Source organism: Sminthopsis crassicaudata, chromosome 1, assembly GCF_048593235.1.
Source record: "Sminthopsis crassicaudata isolate SCR6 chromosome 1, ASM4859323v1, whole genome shotgun sequence".
Taxonomy (NCBI): domain Eukaryota; kingdom Metazoa; phylum Chordata; class Mammalia; order Dasyuromorphia; family Dasyuridae; genus Sminthopsis; species Sminthopsis crassicaudata.
Window position 1 is genome coordinate 725,604,063 of NC_133617.1, and position 21,355 is coordinate 725,625,417.

The 21,355-nt window shown below is 39.9% G+C and overlaps 1 protein-coding gene across 4 annotated transcripts in view; it reads left to right on the plus strand.

Moving 5' to 3' along the window:
* The first annotated feature begins 2,031 nt into the window (after window positions 1-2,031).
* The window catches only part of UBA3 (ubiquitin like modifier activating enzyme 3), a 28,927-nt gene continuing 9,603 nt past the window's right edge, over window positions 2,032-21,355 (plus strand). The window contains exons 1-8 of one of the 4 annotated variants that reach the window (XM_074284139.1): window positions 2,032-2,253; window positions 3,817-3,901; window positions 6,114-6,260; window positions 9,940-9,981; window positions 12,101-12,221; window positions 13,783-13,863; window positions 16,194-16,276; window positions 19,598-19,678. In XM_074284139.1, the coding sequence (XP_074140240.1) occupies window positions 6,256-6,260; window positions 9,940-9,981; window positions 12,101-12,221; window positions 13,783-13,863; window positions 16,194-16,276; window positions 19,598-19,678 (413 nt within the window). In that variant the 5' untranslated portion in view covers window positions 2,032-2,253; window positions 3,817-3,901; window positions 6,114-6,255. Of the gene's footprint in view, window positions 2,254-3,816; window positions 3,902-6,113; window positions 6,261-9,534; window positions 9,772-9,939; window positions 9,982-12,100; window positions 12,222-13,782; window positions 13,864-16,193; window positions 16,277-19,597; window positions 19,679-21,355 lie in introns of those variants that run through there. The other 3 variants (XM_074284140.1, XM_074284137.1, XM_074284138.1) reach the window with 3 other exon arrangements.

A 21,355-nucleotide genomic window follows, 5' to 3' on the forward strand; every position in this document is an offset into this window, starting at 1 on the left:
GAAGGCAAATGGATCCTACAAGTAGAGCTGAAAGGAACTACTGAGGCCATTTAACAGATGAAAAAACTAAGGTTCACAGAGTTTAACTGACAAATTCAGAGAGGCAGTGATACCTCTAGAGTGATAACCAGAAGAGGAGGCCTAAAGAAGGGTAGGCACAGTCAATACTTAATTACTCAAAACAGCAAACACTAATTAGGTGTTTACCTTGTCCCGCCTCCTACAAAAGCCTTATCTGATTCTTCCCAGTTACCTTCAAATTGGACAAGTGGATGGGGCACAAGACTTGAAATCAAGAAGGTGGGGGCAGCTACATAGTACAGAGGCTAGAGTACCAGCCCTTAAGTCAGGAGGACCTGAGTTCAAATGTGACCTCAGGCACATGACATATGACATTTCCTAGTTGTATGACCCTGGTCAAGTCACTTAACCCCAATTGCCTCAGCAAAAAAAAAAAAAAAAAAAAAAAAAAAAAAATCTGAGTTCAAATCTGTTGGTGCTTGTATCAATGTGATCTTCAACAAATCACTTACCCTCTATTTACCTCAGTTTCCTCAATTGTAAAATGGAGATAGCACCTATTTCCCAAAATTGCTCTGAGCTTCAAATGAAATATTTGTAAAATACACAGCACCATGCCTGGCATCTAGTAGGCAGTTAATTAATGCTTATTTTCTTCCTTTTATTTGGAACATCAGTTATGAGAATTGTAGTGTGTCAAACTATAGTATAATATATATATAATATATATTATATTCATATAATAATATACATATAATTTATACTATGTAAAATATGTTGTAATTATAGTATAATATGCACTGATTACAACATTCTTTGTTACCTTTTAAAAATAAAATTCCTGATACCAGTTTGCTTTTTTAGATTTCATTTCTTTTTCACATAAAGGCAAGGTGATATGTTTTACACCCTCCTGGTTGGTTTTGAGCATTCAGGCTATTAGAATCCCAGATGAATAAGAAGTTTTTTGTTATTCTGTATAGTCCTCATCACCTCTACAAGAATTTCAAAACTTGACTAATTCCCTCAATTCCACACATCCAAATAGATCCCTTACTTCTCCATGACCAAGTATTTCTATTTCCTAATTGGGGTTGGAGTCATTCATCAAGGATGTAGTAAGTGCCTGCTATACTCTGGACATCATGCTCAGAGGTTTGGGGGATATAAAGTTAGTGATGAAGAAAAAGTCTTAATATTTTAGGAAAGCTTATATTCTATTGGGGTAACAACATATAAATTACTAAATTAAATTAAGTTGAAGTCACAGGTGATTAGGTGTAGCAGATATAGCGGTCTATGGGTTCAAGGCCTGACTTGAACTCATATTAGCTATGTTAACCCTGGGCAAGGAAAAAAGAATCAATTGAAGGCAAATGGATCATAGGTGTAAAGTTGAAAGGGATCAAGGAGGCCATTTAACAGATAAAAAAAGCTAAAGTTCACAGAGTTTGACTGAACTCTATGAAACTCATAGAGGTGGTAAGCTCCAGAGGTTATATTTGAACCCAGTACTCAGGGTAAAGGGGCAGCTGTTGCTCTTTCTGTTGTTCCATTTAATTTTTTTTTCAATGATTTCTCAGTCATAGGGGTGAATCATCCTATCCACAAAGGAAAAGGTTGGAAAAAAGAACAGTAACTCATTTCTACAGTACTTTAATCAATTCAGTTAAATAAAAAGCAAGATACTTTGTTTAATGTGCAAGTACAATGACAAAAAAGGAGCCAGCCTTTGCCTTTACAGAGCTTACATTCTACAGCATGGATATGAGACACTTAGCAAGTAAGTGCAACATGTATACAAAGAATTTAAAAAGGGAGAGAGAGCTAGCTGAGCTTTAGAAGCTGCACCTTGGCCCTTGGGATGAGAGAGTTTCAGGAGTTCTGCCTGCTTAGGCAGAGGCAGGCTTTCTGGGAAGCTGAGGACATGAAATCAGGGGAGCACATCATCCATTGTGCTTTGGAGATTCTAGTGAAACTTACCCATGTTACCCTGGTGATGGAATGTCCATTGACGGCCTGCAGGCCAGGGACAGACAACACCTTTCCTTCTGCTTTCCTATCGGGTCCTTCTCATTGTGATGTGAAAGGGACTCAAACACTCAAGAAAAGCTCAAATATTTTCTCTATTTTCAGAGCTGAACTCTCTCAGAAATATGTCTTGAATTTTCTGCATATTGCCAAAAAGGAAATTTAAAGAAGAATAGGAAGTATATTTCTTTGTAATATAAGGTGGGTGTTTGCTGTTATGACATTTATGTCCATGCAGGTTGTTTAAATAAGGCTTAGTGGAGGCATTGATAGACATAATCTGGAGTTGAGATTCTCCCTGAGAAGAGGAAGAAAGCTGGCCCAATATCTGGGCGTGAGGGAGGTGGGAGAGAAGGGGAAGGCAAGATCCAACCAAGCACTGGAAAGCTTGGCTTCACCCTGGCTCCCTAGCCTAGGTGGCCAAGCCAAGATGGATAGCCAAAAGAGGTAAGGGTTTTGGTAGTGAACACGTGGGTCTTCTGACCAGGTGTTCACTCGGGAACCAACAAGTCAGGGCATCAGTTAGGGCATTATGTGAGTAGGTATAATAAAGGCTTTTAAGATTACACGTGGCTGTTCTTGAGTGCGCTACCGGTTATTAAGCTATAGATTCAAGAGATTGTGGCCAGAGACCTTAGAAGGCCTCAGAGGAGGAGAGCCGGGTAGAGTTCACACTGCAAAGGACAGTGGTCAAAGGTACTCTGTTGGGTCTAGGACTAGCAATTGTAACTGCCAGGAGAGCACGTTACAAATGGTGGGCACTCTTCCCTCCAGAGTGCAAGGAAGAGAATTATATTTGTCTGTCCTCATAAAGATTTCCATGGAAAGAGCCATCTGTACCAAGAGACCAAGGGGACTGAGTGTGGATCACAACATAGTATTTTCCCTTTTTATTTGCTTGCATTTTGTTTTCTTTCTCAATTTTTTTCCTTTTTGATCTGGTTTTTCTTGTGCAATACAATAATTGTGGAAATATGTATAGAAGAATTGCACGTGTTTAACATATATTGGATTACTTGCTTGTCTAGGGAAGGGGGATGGGGGAAGGCAAGGAAAAAATTTGGAACACAAAATTTGCAAGGGTGAACTTTGAAAATTATCCATGTATGTGTTTTGAAAATAAAAAAAAAACTTTAAAAATTTCTGATCTAGAACTATAGTAGATTGAAAACAAAACACTTTCGAGGGCCAGGGGTTCCCAGTTTACTGAATTGCCTGGTACCTTTCCACCAAACACTGACTACACAATAGACTGTCATAAATTGTGAATAGCAAGTAAAGCTATTTATTAAAGCAAATGACAAACAGAAATTTGAAAACTACATCAGACCAGGTGTTGGAACACTATGACCCTTGGGCCAGATCTGAACCACTGCTTGTTTTTTTATAGCCTGCTAGGTTAAAAAAAAAAAAAAAAAACAACACACACACACACACACACACACACACACACACAAAACAAAAAAACAAAAAAAAAAAAACAACAACTCACCATTCTAAGCTCAGGAGCTATACAAAATCAGGCAAAGTACAGGATTTGACTTACAGTATATTAATTTGCAGTCTTCTGAATTAGACTATATCAGAAAATTCACAGAATAACTTCTTTAGGTGGGAGGAAACTAAGATCTCAACTCAATCAAGAGATTCCAATTATGGAATCTACAATCTCACCCAAAGAGAAATTCCTCAAGATCTCTAAGGAAGCAACTTAGAAATCAGGAGTATTGAGGAGCCAGTTTCCAAAGTCTTTCTCTCTTCAAGTGTCTGGAGTTGGCCCAGCAGAGAATCTGGAACCAAGAAGTATCTCCTCTCTCAAGCACTCACATCAGTGCCATCCTTCATTAAGGTATGCTTTGTGTATCAGCATTCTCCCTAACAATTATAGGCAAGTCTTATGTAAAATATCTCAGGTATGTCTTAAAATCTAAGTTGCAACAACGTGAAAGTATAACAAAGCAAAATAGAAAACATTAGCTCTATGGAACAATGTATGGCTGAGTGAGTGCCGTCGTTAGTGGCCTTGGGACAAAGGCTAGATGAACTTTTGTTGGGCATGTTGTTGAGAGGATTAGTTTTCAGGTAAGAATTGGACCAGATGGCACCCAGAGTCAATTTTATCTTAAGTGGTGTGATTCTGAAAAAAAGATAAAGTAAGTTTGAGAAGAAAAATAAGATGTGCCCTTAGGTCAAGGGATGACAGGAGACCTATCACTAAACTGCCCAAAGGGGTCTCTGTTACAAAACGGTTAAGAATTCCCAAGTAAGGGATTAGGAGCAGGGAAATATTGAAGGGGAATCATTATTTTATTCAACTAGATTTTATTAAGTATTTATTGTGGGCCAAGCTTTCATAGGAGACCATAAACTCTGGCAGGTTTTATCAAGCCTTGTAAGGCTTCAAATTCATAGAGTCTGCCTTTGGGGGACCAGGTGAGCTAAGATTATCAAGGCTTTATCACTACTAGGCTGAACACTTGGTGACAAATGCTTTAGATACTCAGCTATGAATTCTTAGGTCATGACAACCCATGAAACAGAAAAATATAAAAAATGGCTTTTAGTCCTATCCCCTCTTTTTGCTTCTGAAATGATGACAACCAATTAAAAGAAAGGAGTAGACATGGCTGGACTGTGACCTGATTCTCTGGCGGGAGAACCCACATGTGGTGGACAACAGGCATCCAGTGAAGCCCTGGATTATAACTTGTCTCATTTGAGGATGGATGTTATCTTTAAAAACTATGAAGATTGTGTTGTATCAATGACAAATCTGGGCTTTGGAGGCCGGCTGGTAATGTTTAAATGGATAAATAACGCAGGCTATAAGCTGGAACCACACATTAGATAAGTATGACTTGGATGACAAGAAAGTTAAGAAAAAGGCAACTAAAAAATCTCACATCCAAACACCAAAGAGCAGGCCATGACATCCTGTGTGCCCAGTTTTGGAGGAGTCTCAGCCACTACATAGACTCATCTGTTTTTTGTAGGTGCTTCCCAAGGTAACCCCTCCTCTGCCTTTCATCCTTGTTTTTCTTTTTTCTTGTTGTTAGAGTCTCTCTATTGCCCTCAAGGACAATTTAATGGTTCAAGGAGCTCTTGATAAGGAATTAAAAAAAAAAATTTTTTTCCCACGAGGCAATGGGGATAAGTGACTTGCTCAGGGTCTCACAGTCAGGAAGTGTTAAATGTTTAAGACCAGATTTGAACTCAGGTTCTCCTGACTTCAGGGCTGGTGTACTATCCACTTAACTGCCCCTCAGAATTCCTTCTAATAAACTCATCTATAACTGTCCTGCAAATTGAAATTTTAAAAGGTTAACTGGGCACTGAGAAAGTAGGAGACCACCAATATGTGCCTGAGGCAAGACTTGAGATGATTCCAGATTTTCTTAGCTCCAAGGCCATCTTTTCAACAACAGGCTCAGGCAGCCTCCCTGACAGGCTCCTTCCTAATTAATACAAATCCAAGGTCATAGGATTGTTTTAAGTTAGAGTTAGAAGGAACTTTAGAAAACAATAATACAAAATCAAAATATCTCCCCCTCTTCCTCTTCTATCTGAAACCATTTCTGATCCTTCTAATTATTGTTCTTTCCCTTTGCCTCAATTTTTTATGTATCAGTGTCAGAATTTTTTAAGCACATATATGCCAAGCATATATGTACCAAGGATGGATAAATAGAAAGGCAAAAATAAAATGTTCTTCCTTGCCCTCACGAAGTTTAATTTTACTTTACTATAATCTCCCTACTAGAATGTAAGCTCTTTTAGGGAGAACTATAGTGAAAAACATTACCCCTAAACTGGGGCATGTGACACAGTGGATAAAGCAACAGGTCTGAAAACAGGAAGTCATGAGTTCAAATTCAGCCCTAGGTATTTGCTAACTATGTGATTTTAGGCATTAATTTATGCCTAATCTATAAAAAGGGAATAATATAGCTTTTTAATCTGCCAGTGAAATATCCTGTTTGATCTTCACAATCAAATGAAATAAAGTGACTAGCAGAGTGCCCTGCACTTTTCATTGTTATTATTGTTAATTTTCCCCAAAGGTCCCTGGGGAGGAGAGTGGCAGTGCTCAAGCAGAAACTGGAATGGGATTCACCTGGTTGAGGAGCTGGACTGTGCTCAGGAGTCCCTGGCTTCTGCCCTGTATAAACTAGAAAAGGTAAAGAAGACGGCTGATGACAGTGAATGAGGTAAGTCATTGAAAATCAGACCCTGATGGGAATAAAAAAAAAAAAAAAAAATACATCTTCAAGAACTCTCGGCTAATCACATCCCAGAGAAAACGTCCAGGAAGTAGGAGGCTGGCCTATCATGTAGTGGACTCACTAAATTGGCTAACTAAAATGGCTCACTCAGATGAGCCAATGGAGCCAGTTGTATCCTATTGCCGGCAGTTGCGTGAGCACTTTAGATGGAGGGGCCAGGATCTCAGGTACCCCAAATACTGCTGAAGAAAAGTATTCTCAGAAATAAGAGATAAAGATCCTCTCTGAGATACTGAAGGAGACAGAAATCTTGGCTGAGTTTGCAGAAACAACAGCTGGAAAGAAGTTGATGTTTTGGGAGATGGAACATTCTCAGATACTGAAGGAGAAGGTCATGGTCAAGGACCTGGCCCAAGGCCTTAAGGACATGACTGCTCTATAAATGCAGGTCAATCTTCCTGAAGCAAACCTCTGAACTCAAGATACGAAGCCCCACCACCATGCCCCTCCCATCAGCTTGACCAAACTACCCCTCCAGCTCTCTTCTCAGAGACCGGTGGCTCCCAGAGCCTGGGATCAAGAAGAGCTGAGTTCAAATCTACCCTTTGGGGCTGCTTCCTATTAGCGTGTTCTTGGCAATTCACCTCCTCTTGTCTGCTCCAGTTTCCTCAAATCTAAAATGGGGGTAATATTGGCATCCAGGGTACTGTCTGTAAGGGGGGTAGCTTGGTCTCTTCTACCTAATTGGTGCTTAATCCAGGCTTGTTTTCTTCCTCTAGTGTTGCCCCTTGAATTAGGGACAGAGCACTTTTGGAGCCAGCACTTAAGGTACACAAGCACAATCCAAGCACTACAAGCATTCAGTGTAACACACACAGGTGTGTATATACATATGTCTATGCATGCTCCACACACATGTATATACAATGGCAACTGCCAAATATTCCAGATAATGCTCCAGCTCCTCTCTAATTGCTTTCTCACTTTGGGATAATTTTTTCTACATTCCCTAAAGAAAATAGAAAGTGCTATCAGCCTTTCTGAGAGCTAAATATAGCCCAAGAAAAAGACTCTCTTAGGAAACCTCAATGCTCTGTGCCCGGTACCAATCAGACCAGAAAGGTCTTTTGCCCCCAAAAGAGCACTCCTCAGTCTTCCAGTATCTTTAAGATGTCTTGGAGTATCTTAAATTTTTTTTTTTTTTTTTGTGAACTCAACTGGACAAATTATACAAACAAGACTTCTTTGGGATCAAACCAGGTTCTTTTTCTTTACACACATGCAGCATGGTTCACGTGCTCCAGAAAGTGGTATTTCTTATCTTCACCTTAGCTCTTAAAGGTTTTTTGGGTTTTTTTTTGCTACTAATTAAATGAAATTCATCTCATGACCTATTCCGGCCCAAAGCTGCTGTTAAAAGAATAATTTCATTGTGCTTTATATACACAGAACTGGAGAAATCATGAATAGCTTATGAAAAAAACCTCTTTTGGGGGGAGTAATATTTGTCATTGGCTCTTCACCTGGCTTTGAGTGATTTCTCATGTCCAGAGGCCGACTCTGTGCCGTTGATTGCTAATTGTTTTTGGGCAATGTTTCTATGAGGTCTAATTTGGATTTATGCTGTGTCCATCATTGGCATAGCATTGTGCATCCTTTTGGTATGGTGTCTTATATATGAACAAAATATTTTTCAAAGTAAAGGATTAGACCCTCAAAAAAATCAAAGAAAACCCCCAAGCTTCTTGGGGAGAGTGAGCTTAAGAGGCGATGGCAGTGAGGAACAGTGGAGAAGGCATGTGGCTCAGGGGAACCCTGCTCCCTTTGGAAGTACCTCAGGAGGCTCCCCTTTGGTTTTGCTCTCCGCTGACCTCCATCAAGTGTTACTCTTCCAGTCTAAACAGACTTCTGTCCCCAAGGGGCAGAATGCTTAAGGCACTCATGTTCTCTTTGCCATTCATCCTGCGGTTGGCTCCTCCCATTCTGGCCGCTGCCATACCCTCGGACCTCTGGTGAGACTTCGATGGAACTTTTGGCTCTTCAGACTTAGCAGGGACCTCCATCCGTCTAAGAGCAGGAAAGAGCAAACAAAAGAAATGCAGTGGCCTATGTTCACGGCCGTTTGGCGGCCCAAGGGAACAGTCTCAGAAGTTCGGAGAAGTTCTCGTCTCATTCCATTGCAGGGAGGAAAAGGAGAAATACGCAAGTCATTCCTGCAGGAGTCAAACTCTCGCTCTGCAGCCCTTCACCCTGCTCCCGCACCAGCCCCCGGGGCAGGAAGCTTCTCCTAAGTTTCCTATGTGGGATCACAACATAGGCGTGTTTTGCACCCACAAGGAAGGACAAGTCTGGGCATGTTCTAAGGAGGAATCCCCTTAATGGCCGCCCCCTCCCTCCCTGCTCTGTAGCTAAAATCTCCATGTTCTGCTCTCCTGAGAATGAGTGCCTCCTGCCCACAGCGCTGGGCAGTCATGCTCCGGTTTTGACCCGAAGATGTCATCGAATGACAGATTTTGAATTTCCAGAGCTGTCAGTGAGAGAGGGGATTCCAGATGGTTCTCCCCGCGGCCCGGAACACTCCTGCCAGCCTGAGAGCTCTTCCTCCGGGTGGTTTTTCACCGTTAGATCCATTCCACAATCCTCCTCCCTTCACTTTGTTGGGGTTCCTGTCTGGTAGTGAAATCCGTACTTAATTTACCAGCCACGAACTTATCTCTGTTTCTCTCTAAAACTTGTGAGTTTAAATAATAGTTAACAAACCCATATGAGATTCGGCGATCTGAGCCGAATTCTTTCAGAAATGACGCCCGGGCTCACGCTCAGACGCCCCGATATTTTTGGCGCCCCACCAGGGGCGCTTTTGCTTGAGGGCGTTCTCTTGTTTTTTGCTTGTGTACCCCGAGCACCCACTTCACAGGGGCAGTGACTGGGGCCTGGGCAACTCCCCGGTGAGGAAACTCTCTCCACCAAGGCAGGTTGGCCACTCCTGGGCACCCAGAAGCTAAATATATTGCTGAGGATCACCAAGCCAGTCCGGGTCAGAGGGCAGCTCTGCCTATCGTCCAATGATTAAATAATCGTTAATTCTTGGTAGCGAGAAACGGGATTCGAACCCGTGTCTGTCTGACTCCAAGATGGGGAGCCTAGTCACCCTTCCCTCGGAGGCGCTCCACCTCAAGAACTGCCAGTCACAGGGGAGGGCGGAGCCCTCACTCAGAGCCCCGCCCTTAACGGGCGGTGCTGGAGGACGGATTGGGGGAGGAGGAAGCGGAGGGAATCGGTGCATTCTAGACTCCGCTCCCCGCCTCCTGGCCTTTGCCCCACGTCCTTACGCGCTTGCGTCTTCGCGCTTGCGCCCTGCGCTTTTCCGTCCTGGCCTCCGTCCCCCTCTCCGTCGCCGCCTCCTCCCGCCGCGGAACCCCGCCGGGGCGGGAGGGGCTGCCGCGGTGGCTTGTGGGAAGAGGGGGAGAAACAATATGGCGGATGGCGAGGAGCCGTAAGTATTGGGGATCGCCGGAAGAGCCGGGCCGGGAGGGAGGGAGGTAGCGAGCGGCGCCGCCGATCCCCGGGCCTCCCCCGACTCTTTCCCCGCTGCCCTCCCCTCGCGGTGCCCGGTGCGCGGCGGAGGAACGCTGACCCTTCTTTTATTCTCTCTTTCTTTTAGGGAGAAGAAAAGAAGGAGAGTAGAGGAGCTGCTGGCGGAGAAGTTAGTGTTGCCGGGGGCGGGGCGGGCAGGGCCGGGCCCGGGAGGCGGGGGGCCCGGGGTCCCCGCCCTGCCCCCGCCGCCCGCGGGCGCGCCAGCCAGCCCCGCCCCCAGGCACCCCCCTGCTGCCCCCCCTGCATCACCCTCTGCACCCCGAGACCCCCTTGCTGTCTCTCCGCCGCTTCCCTCCATTCCCCCGACCCCGCTCCCCTGCGCCCCCTCCTCTCTTCATTCCCTCCCCGCCCCCCTATTGTTCTCCCTTCCTCTCCTCTCGCCCTTCTGCTCTCCTGTCCCTGTCACCTCTAAGTTTCCCGCCCCACGGATGAGGGAGGGCCGTGGGTGGGGACGAGGGAGCCGTCCTCGGCCCGCGCAGTCCCTGGGCTTGGGGGGGAGGGGGTCCGAGCCGGACCTTCGCGGTGTTTGCGGCCGGGCCCGAGAACCGGGCTTCGTAGACAGGTGCTTGATGGGGCCTCGGGCTGCGTCTCCTCTTTATTCCCTTCGCGTCCTCCGCGTGGGGGGGGCCCAGGGAGTCCGTGCGTCCCCTGCTGCGCGCTCGACCCCTGGAAGCCTCCGTTCAGTTGTGCCGAAATTAAGGAGATGCCCGCCGCGCCTGGGGTGGGGGTGGGGCCCGGAGTCCGGCCCAGCCTGCTCTTAGAGCCGGGGGGAGGGGGGTCCTCTTGGAGGTGCGGTGGTCGCGGTGGCCTCCGTCCCGTGGCTTTTCCACGGGTCCGAGCTTTGATGCCCGCCCCGCCCCCAAGCGGTGCGGACCGGCACCCCGCTTAAATTGCCCGACGGATTTTTGTTCCTTTAACAAAATGCAAAGTTAAACTTGATTTGAAAAGACTTGAAAGTATGTGGCTACCCGAGGAAGGTAAATGGTTTCCGATTCTTTCGTTTACTGTCAGTTGAGTACTATTAAGCAGCAATTAAGTAACTAGCAATTCTAAACAAAGTATTTCTTTTAAACCGACATTTGGATTTTCCTCCTGTGGAAAGGATGGAGACACTGGGCGTAGTTGTGAAATACCGTACTTAATTTACCAGCTACGAACTTTTCTCTATTTCTCTTCAAAACTTGTGAGTTTAAATGATCAAAGGTATAGTTAAGCCTTAACATAAAAAAACCCAAAAAACGTGAAAATGCAAATTTTCCCTCAAGTATCCATACTGCACGTGCAAAATTAGTTTATATATTTGTAAGTCGTAGGAATGAATGTCCCAAAAAAAACCCCACCACCCAAATAATGGGGTAGCACTTGTTGGTTGGGAAACTGTCTATTGAGTGACAGCTGCCATCCGTCACGGAATGTAAAGCCTTGTTTGAATAAGCTCTTCTGTGTTTGGTGGTGACAGGAAATTGATACATAGATGTAGTGAGGGGCTAGGTTTTATCTTTATTTTTTACCCATGTCCGGGCAACAGCTTATTTTAATTAAAACATTAGAGTTGCCTGGAACCCTGAGAGCTTCAGTGAATAATGGTCACACACTTACTGTTTAAGAAGACACAAGCCTAGGTCCTGCACTCAGTCATATTGACTAAGTTGGTGTGAAAATAAGCTGATTACTTTTGAAGTGATTTTTTTTAAATTGAAAAATTCGCCATACCTTTTAAAGTTTATGTAAATTATCCAGCGTGTTTTCCAGTATCATGACTTTCTTGAGATAATTAATTCAAACAAATTGGAAAAGCTTTCAAAATGTGCCCTTTCCTAGACTCTGAAAATTTCTGTTTTCTTGGCAGCCCAAAGGCTAAATTTTAATTTTTATATTGCTCTACAGAACTTAAAAAAACAAAGGCTGATTCTGGGCCTCTTTTTAAAATTCTTTGTCATAAAACCGATTGAACTAATTGATTAAAACATGGTTTCAAATAATGAGGCTGTGAATTGCTGTAGGAGTATTTCATAGAATGAACAGATTTTTTTTTGTGAGACATTTCTAAACTTAATAAACTGAGTGAGAAAAAAATGTGAAAGAATCATATGCTCTTAGAATATATTTTTGTAGTGTTTGGGCAGATTGTTTTCCTGCAAATGTAAAAAAAAAAAATCACAAATAGCTGTAGGTACAGTTTTTTTATACTGATTTTTTTGCAGCTTAATTTACTGTGTTCTATGCAGAATGGCTGTTGATGGTGGGTGTGGGGACACTGGAGACTGGGATGGTCGCTGGAACCATGTAAAGAAGTTCCTCGAGCGATCTGGACCATTCACACACCCTGATTTCGAACCAAGCACTGAAGTGAGAAGTATTTATTTTAAATAACTGCTCTTGTAGTTCTGCTTGTTTTCTGATTTAGGACTGATACTAATCACAGTGTTTAGAGAAACCTTAAAATCTTTAATCTTAATCTTTTTCACTATTTAAAAAAATGTATGTGTATATGTACACACACCAGAAGGATCTTAAATTATCCATTTCATCCTTATGTTGCTGATTCAGTTGAAAACCTTTTCTGCAGAGTAATTCAGTTTACTCAATCAAAATTCTAGTAATAGTTCATTTAGAATTCCAGTGAAAATAACAACTGATCATTTAACATGTCACTTTTATAATATTAGACCATGCACTCCAATTGAGCACAGTGACACTAAATCATGTACATCATTTACAAATCCTGTAATTCAGTACTTGGCATATAGACACTTAAATATTTTGAATTGAAATGTAATTTAGACTCAATCATAATATAGAACTGGAAGAGATTTTGCTTGAATTAATTTTTTTCTACCTGTGCTTTTTTCCTTTCACTGCTATTTGTTTGAATGAGGGGGGAGAAAAGTGGGTACCATCTGTGTATATATTTCTATTTGTTGAGATTTGTTTTTTAATTTTGAGACACAAATTTGAATTTCTCTTTGTTCAAAGAATGGTAGAATGAATATTCACTTTTTTTTTTCTTGAAGGTTGGAGAATATCTTTATTTAATGTTTTGGTTTATCAATGGGTCATTTATCTTTTAATGTTTTGCTGCAGGATGATTGTATTTTAAGTAATAACGATTTCTTGTCTTTTTTTGATTATATTTGTCTAGATAATACTTTAGCTAATTTTACACAGACACCCTTTAGAACCCAATATTATTACTATTATTATTTTTAATAGATTTCGTCTTTTATTGAATATTGCCTCTAGGTTTTACGAAGTGTTGGTTTAGTGTTTATACATTTGAAAAAACAATTTCTAACTTTGGAATTTACTTAAAAAGATTAACGACTTATTAAATATTTAATGAGAAAGAACCAGTATAGGGTTCAGGCCCCCTGCCCCTGACACCTTTGGTGAGTGTCAGTGCCTGAGGATAATCTCTAAAGCTGTGATTTGAAGAGAAGTTATTGACCTGCTTTGGTCACCCTGGATCCACCCAATGAAATCACAGGTCCAATTCCTGTCCCTGTCCTATGCCTATTAAAGATAATTGGGATATTTTTTGTGTACATTAAGTTGTCAAATTTCATATGTGATAAAGATGCTGCTTTTCCTACTTCTGCATTAAAGAGAGCAGGATCACTTGATCAAACTTGATAGGAAAATTTAAAGTAGCTTTTAAAATTCATTGATGAAAATTTTTTAAAAGAAACTAAAAGACAACCCCCCAAAATTAAAGGTTTAGACTTTAAGTTTTAACTACTGACTATATTTAAACAGCTTAAATGTGTATGTGTGCTTTTTAAAAACCTTACAATTTATTTTTCTCAAACATAAAACAGTTAAGATTTTATGATAACTTGATATTTCTTTCATGGTGTGCAAATTTTGCCTTACATCTCCATATTGTAATGTACTTTTCTGTTCTTTACAGTCTCTTCAGTTTTTGTTAGATACTTGTAAAGTACTAGTCATTGGAGCAGGAGGATTAGGATGTGAACTCCTGAAAAATCTGGTAATGAATTGCTTTTCTTTATTTTTTTGAGAGAGAATTTAAACTTTTCCCATTTCTAATCCGAGGAATACTACTGTATTTGATTATTATTTCCCCTTTTTTCTTAGATGAGTTCAGTTGTTTAAATTCTAGAAGTTTTATTCAGATACATCATGGGAACTTTGAATACATTTCAACTCTTAGGTTTCAACTCACAAAGTTGGTAAATCTGAGTATTAAATAGCACTTCTTGGTTATACTTTCCTTAGTGTTTTACCAACCAAATAGTGGATTTGTTTTGGAAAAAGCTTGTGCTGGTTTCAGTGAAATTATTGCAGAACTAGGAATTTTGAAAAAAAAATCATGATGATTGATTGTGACCTGCATCAACGGAGGAAGTATTCACATCAGTGACTTCATAGATCCCTTGGTGTATTGAGAAGGCAGAGTCTTCTTGAATCAGTAATGTCAATTCCCCTTTTAGTATCTTGGCAGGTTTGCATTTTAATAAATTCCATCCTGAAGAAGGATGCTGTTTAGTGAAGTTCTTACTGTATCTTATCTGGTGACCAGTAGATTTTTATTTGAACATAATGCAACAATGATTTATTTTAATCTAAAAGCAGAGGTTTACTAGTTCCTGTGAGACTGCTTTCCTGAAGTTTGTTGTGGTTCATTAATCCTTCTGCTTCAAGATCTGTGTGAGATGCAGAATGGAAGAAGTGAATAGTACATGTAGAGAAGGAATTAGGTAGTAGAAGGCTGTATAAATATGTACTTATTTACAGCAGCATTTTAATTAACTATAAATGTAAAACTTATCCTTAAGTGGAATTGCAAAAATGTGATTGAATACACATTTCTTATCTGCTTATTACTGAGTAGTCATTGTGAACAGTACAAAACAAATACTTCTTGCTATCCAGCCTTTTAAAGGCTTACATTATCTTTAGGAAGATTAGACATACACTTGAAAAGAGTCACAACTTCTAGTACGGTTAGATGCAAAAGGGGGCAGCACCCCCAGTACAAAGTTTCATAGGATGCCAGAAAGGTCAATGTATATATTTGAACAATAGCTAGACAAGGCTATATTTATGAAGGAAGAAGGATTTGCAGGGATTCTTGAAGGCTAAATAGAAATTAAGTAAAGTAAATAAAGTAAATTAAGTAAAGAAAATCACTTTTCATTCATCCTCTATTTTCAAGAAGTTATTTGTAGATAGGGAGTTGTACAAATGATATGTCTTGATACATATCCATTCTGAGATAATCAGACAATTATTTTCTTTTGAATATTATTATAATTAAAGGAAACTTCATTTATAGATGTGGAAGTACATGAAATAGGAATTTTGTCTCTATAATAATTTGAGTAGTTTTAACAACTTTAGTACTAGTCAGCCAACTTGCCCCTTTTGTGTGTGTAAGAGTAAACTTTTCCAGTAGGAGAATTGAATTTTTTTGAAAAATTTTCTTTTATTTCTATTAATTTGTGCTTATCTTGCATTTTAGAGATAGTCATATAAAATATAAGCAAGATTTCTGCCCCGTTTTTTAACCTAATTTAAAACAAAAACAAGATTAGAACCTGAGGTTTCTTTGTTTCAAAAAAATGTTTAAATGTTTTATTGTGATCACTTAAACATATTGGTCAAAATTAGTAATGAAAGCCACTCTTGGGAATGATTCTTCCATCAGAAATGTGAAAGCAGGTCAGACCTTCTGTCTAGTGAAAATGAATAGTAGCTCTATTTTTCTGAGAAAACTGGTACATTGAAACTTGGCTTGATTGATGTAAAACTCAGAGTAGGAGTTCTTTTTGCAGCATCATACCAGAAGACTAGAAATCCTGCCTCTCCATAGAAGTTGATGGCTATGAGCATTACCCACTTCTGCATTCAAGTGTAAAAGGAATTGTAGTTCCAAAGTAGAATGTGCTACTTATATCTTCATCAAGCCAAATATCCTGTCAGGCAGATTTTTTTTTTTTTTTAAAAAGGACATCATAATTTGAATAGGAACTTTGTTTAAAAACAGATTTGATCAGTGAGCTTTCTGGATTGTGGTCTTTAAATTTGGAATATTAGTTACCATTTTTAGAACTAGATAGTTAATATTAGGCCTTTTTGCTAAGAACTGAAATTTCTAAATCTTGCTGAAAACTGTTTGAATTTTTTGCCATTAGATAGAACTTGGAGTGGTGACCAGAATTTATTATTGATGAGGCAGAATTGGTAGTTTTATGGCTAGTCACTGAAAAGTAAGAGAGAAATCTTCCCTTTGATTAGAAGTCAGACAGTTGCTCACTGTTCTATTTACTAGATTTTTTTTCCTTTTCATTCCTACAGGCCTTGTCTGGTTTTAGACAAATTCATGTAATAGATATGGACACCATAGATGTTTCCAATCTAAATAGGCAATTTTTGTTTAGGTAAGTGTTATCCTAAATTATTTCTTTCTTAGGATTCATGCTAATTATTTTACAAACTTTTATTAATAAGTTTAATTTCAGAGATTCTTTTAAAAATAAATTCATGTATGGGTGATGAAACTTTATAGAAAAATATTTTAGATTACAGATTAAATTTTTTTAGAAAAATAAAACACTTTTTGGGTGACATTTTACTTAAAAATAAAGTGAATATATATTAGTGACTCAGTTTCAATAATGAGCTGTTTCCATAAATATATGTGCAGATTTATAAATATTCTTGACCTGATAGGCTAGATAAATCAATTTGCAATTGAGTTGGAGCTACGGATGTTTTTCCTGCTGAAGTTTGTAAATTCATTGCATTTGGAACCCTAATGAGTCCTGTGCCAGTTACTTAGATATAAAGTTGTGATAAGACATATTTTCTGCAATAAGGAAGGAGTTTATAATCTGCTTGGGCTACAGATATAACTCCCCTACATAGAATGATAGTACAATGGAAATGATGATATGTGCTTTATGGAGGGAGTGCTGCAACAGTATCTAGGTATTCTATGAGGTTTTTTGCTGTTGAGGACCTGGAAAGCTTTCCCAGAGCTGGTGATATTAGGTGTTAAAGGAGAAAAAGAGGAGTTTGTTTAGGTGGGAGAGTGGAGATGATAGTGATCTGGGATCAGGAGTTTTTTAACCTGGTATGGTGATGGTGGGGATATGGAGTTGTAGAACAGTTTCAGACTGTTAGCTAAGAGGAGCCTGGAAAATTTGAAGATGAAAGAGTGATTGAGATGAGGATGACTGGTTTTGAGTTCATTAGGAAAGCATGAAAAGTAAGAACAGATCAGTGGTTGGAGAGGTAGCTGTGAAAGACTGTCAAGCCACTGCTCTCAGAACAAAGAAGCTAGTGAAGAGAATTCTCTGGGCAGAGTCCTGTGGGCAGCATTTTGACCTGAAGTGAACAAGTGTATCTTGCGGTTCAGAAAGAAAAGGACCTTGTCTCTCCAGTGTAAATTAAGGTTGCTGAAAGGATTAGATGTGGAGAAAGTCAGGGTCTTATTAAGGAAGACCAGTGACTCAAAAGATCAAATTGGCCTGCTTGGAGAATGACATGGGGAAGGTCTGGGATTGAATAAGAAATAAATAATGGCTGAAACTATTTAGGAATTGCCTGTTTTTCTCTTGTGTGGTTTGTATTCTAAGGTTTCTCTATAGTTTTTTTTCAACCAATCAAACTGTTGTTTGCCTTTACCATGTTAGCAGTATGTAAAATTGAAAGTTAGGTTGTATACCTTTGCCCTATACTCTGGAGAAATGAAAGAGGACAATCCATTTATTCCCAAATGTATACATCTGGTTAATAGCAGTAGAAATTTGCCTGGCCAAAGCAGAATCTATCAGTTGATGATTTTTTGTTTGGAGGCTGTCGTTAAGGCCAAAATTTGCTACAGTCATAGGATACAAGTCTGTCAGACATTTGGATTATAGTATTTTTCTTTGTGGGTAAGCATTTTTTCGTCACATCAAAGAGTAATATACTCAGAAAATATATTAGAACATTGCTTTGTTGACAAAGAAAGATAATGGCAAGTTTAAATTTATTTTTAAATCTATAAGAAACACTAATTGACAAGTTGAAAACAATTTTCAATCATAGGTAACAGTGAAAATTGATGTTATATATAAAAATGCACTGATCTTTTCCATGAAAGAAAGTTTTTAGTTATTAGAAATGACCATTACCTATATGTGGCAGCTTGTTTTAAGGCTTTCTATTCTTTTCAGCTTTTTAAAGTCTCATTGTTAGAAATTCCAGATACACCTTTACAATTGCATAATAATAATAATAATAATAATAATAATAATAATAATAATAATAATAATAATAATAATATATGAAGTCAGTGGTGCTCCTGGAAAAGGAAGGACAACAGCAACACATTATAATCCCTTAAAAATGGTTACTCAATTTTTAGAAATCCTTTGGCGGAAATGCTTTTCTTAGGCTATCTGACAATCCTTATAAACAGCTCAGGACCTGGAGAACATACTTGTTACACCTTGTCATTTCACAGATGGGCAGCTGGGGCCCCTAGGGTGAGAGTGATGGAGTTATCTCTGGGTAGCCATAGAATGTCCTCAAAAATAGCTTTTGGGCTCTTGTTTCTGAGGTAGCCCATCAGTAGGTTGTTTGGGCCTTTAGAAAGGGGCGTGGGTTGGGGATATGTGAGAGAGTCACCAAGACCTCGTCTTCTGGAATTCTTTCCATTCTCTAAAGTATCTGAGTGGAGGGATGGGATCCCCCAGCCCTTTTTGCAGCAGAGAGGGATGGAATTTTGTATAGGTGATGTCAGGAATGCCATTTTTATGCGTTACCTCACAAACAGTATATTTTCTACATGTTTTGTCATGAACACTTGTTTTTGGCCTGGTCACGCTACTCATCTTTGGGGAAGACCAGAAACAGCCTGATGAGATTATATTTCGTGATGATTAGAATCCTGCAGGTATACTTATTAGGAGTCTGCTGTCCTTCCTATGGGGAAGGTACAACAACAACTAGCTTCATGTAGCACTTGGAGGTTTGCCAAGCCCTTGCCCAATAGGATCTCATCTTACTCTTGTGACCCTCTGGGGAGATAGGTGCCAGTCTGATGCCCAGGTAGGGCAGGGAAAAGAGGCCCCAGAGAAGATAGAGATGCAGCTCTGGAGAAGGAAGGGGGTCTGGAGGATGGACTGCAGTGTCAGGGACCCCTAGAAAGTGAGGCAAGGAGGGGGGCATCACCTGGGGTTGAAAGCACAGGATGTGCTGCAATAAAAAAGCAAGGAGTTGGGGGCAGAAGCCTCTAGTCTGCAGGCAGGAGCTCAGAGCTGAGAGCACCAACCACTTTGCTAGGCTTCTTACTTCAGTGCTGTGGCATTGATGTATTTTTCACAATACTCACTAAAATCCTGTTGTATGGAAAGCATTGAATGACAAGACAGGATGGTGTAGTTGTTAGCAGACCAGCCTTTGAATCAAGAAAATCTTAAGTGCAGCGCCTGCCTCTGACACTTACTAGCTGTGTAACTGTAACTGGGCAAGTGACCTCTGAGAGTTCCTGGCAAGTTAACTCTGGGAATTATAGAGAGCTACAGATGGACAGTAACATCTTCCCTGGAGAGTTTCCCACATTGAGCACATCTTTGAGGGGGGAGAGGAAGTTGCTTGCACCAAAGGCAATCAGTTTTTTATTGATTTGTTTGGGAATTTAAATAGATTCTCTGGAAGAGTTTGCAGTAATTGTGACTTATTTGAGCTTTGTAAATGCTATGTTTTTCCAGGCCTAAAGATGTCGGAAGATCCAAAGCTGAAGTTGCTGCAGAATTCCTCAATGACAGGATCCCTAACTGTGCTGTAGTTCCGTATCCTTTTTTGTTATGAAAATATATTATTGAATCTTTTCTTCTAAACTGAAATGGCTTGTTAGATACCATATTTTCTAAAATCTTGATCATTATGTAGGTTGACAGAATTTTAAAATTATTGTTGACATAGGTATCTAGAGGAGGTTAGACAGATGGTAATGAGCCTGATGCATGTTTTGTAGGAGAATCAGTTATAGGAGCTATAATGTTTAGCCTGAATAAGAACAGTCCCTAGCACATGAGAGAGGAGCTTTTCTGTAGAAGCTGTGGAATATAGAGCAGCACATCTTATCAGAGGTATTCAGAAGAGTAATGAATTGCATAGGAGAGAGTGCACTTCCTTATGAGAGGAAATTTTTTTCAACAGTCTTGATAACTACTTTTCAGATAGGTTTTAAGTAGACTATTTTCAGATAATGGATTGAACAAATGGTCACTGAGGTTTCTTCCCGCTGAAATTCTGTGGTTCTCTAGTTAGATTTATTTTGAAAATTTTTTCATATCATTTGACTACTTGTTAGAAATTTGTGTCAATCCCTTTTTTATTTTGGATACTAGACTTTTATCAGGCATACTTTATGCTTTTCCAACAATTTTTGCCATTCTTTTCTTTCCAGCTTTTCCATTGACTTCACTAGGTCTTAAGATAGCTTATAAAACTTTACCTTTACAACATCATTTAAATATGCCTCTTTTCTTCATTGGAAGCATGGCCACCACTTTAGTTTAGGCCCTTATGACTTCTTGATTGGCCTGTTGGCAGTGGCCTCCTAATGGATGTTTCTTCTTTTTTAGAGTTCTTAATTTTCTTTAAAGCTCAGTTCAAGGACCATTTGCATTAACTCTAATTCCTATCCTCTTGTGTGTGTGTTCCTGCCCTCCGCCCCCCCCCCAAAAAATTACCTTGTGTTTATTTTCTATAAACTTAGAAATCTGTTGTACTTAACTATCTTCCTCATTAGAATGCTAGTTCCTGGAGGGTGAGAAGTCCTTGCTTTTTGTTTTTTGTATTCTCAGAGCCTGGTGCCCAGTTGTTGCTAAGTAAATGCTTACTTGATTTATATTTGATCTCTCTAATGGTCTTTATGCTTATTTTCAAAATAGCTAGTTAATATTTCTCATAATAGTTTATAAATGCTCAAATGAGATGAGCATTCCCCCATGAAAAGATGGTTCTTGCTGCCTTGAGACACCCAATAAAACTTCAGAGGCAGAAGAAGTGGCCCTTTGGTAGCTTCCTATCTGTATGACTTCAAGCTTTATAGCGGAAGTCTTAGTTTGTTCATCAGTAAAATGAGAGAGTTGGATTATCTGACCTCTGAAGTCCCTTACAACTCTAAATCTGATTCTGTAATATTTATTTGCCTGTCCAAGGAGACCCTTTGAGCCATTTTTCTGTTTGCTTCCAACTTTGTTCTCTCACCTCTCATTTAGAATGGCAATATGTTTAGACTTTCATTCTTCTAAGGTTGGCAGTTTGTTAATAACCATTGATAGATCTCATGTTAAGAACTTATATTTGAAGATTCTTAGCTCCTTCTGGTCCTTTTTCTAATTTTTCACTATGAATGTGGGCTAATTTCTAATTCCATCCCTTAATCTTTATAACTGTGGCCAGCTTTGTGGTGATGAGTATTTCCTTGACTAGGCTGGATCTAAGATGGCACCTTTCAA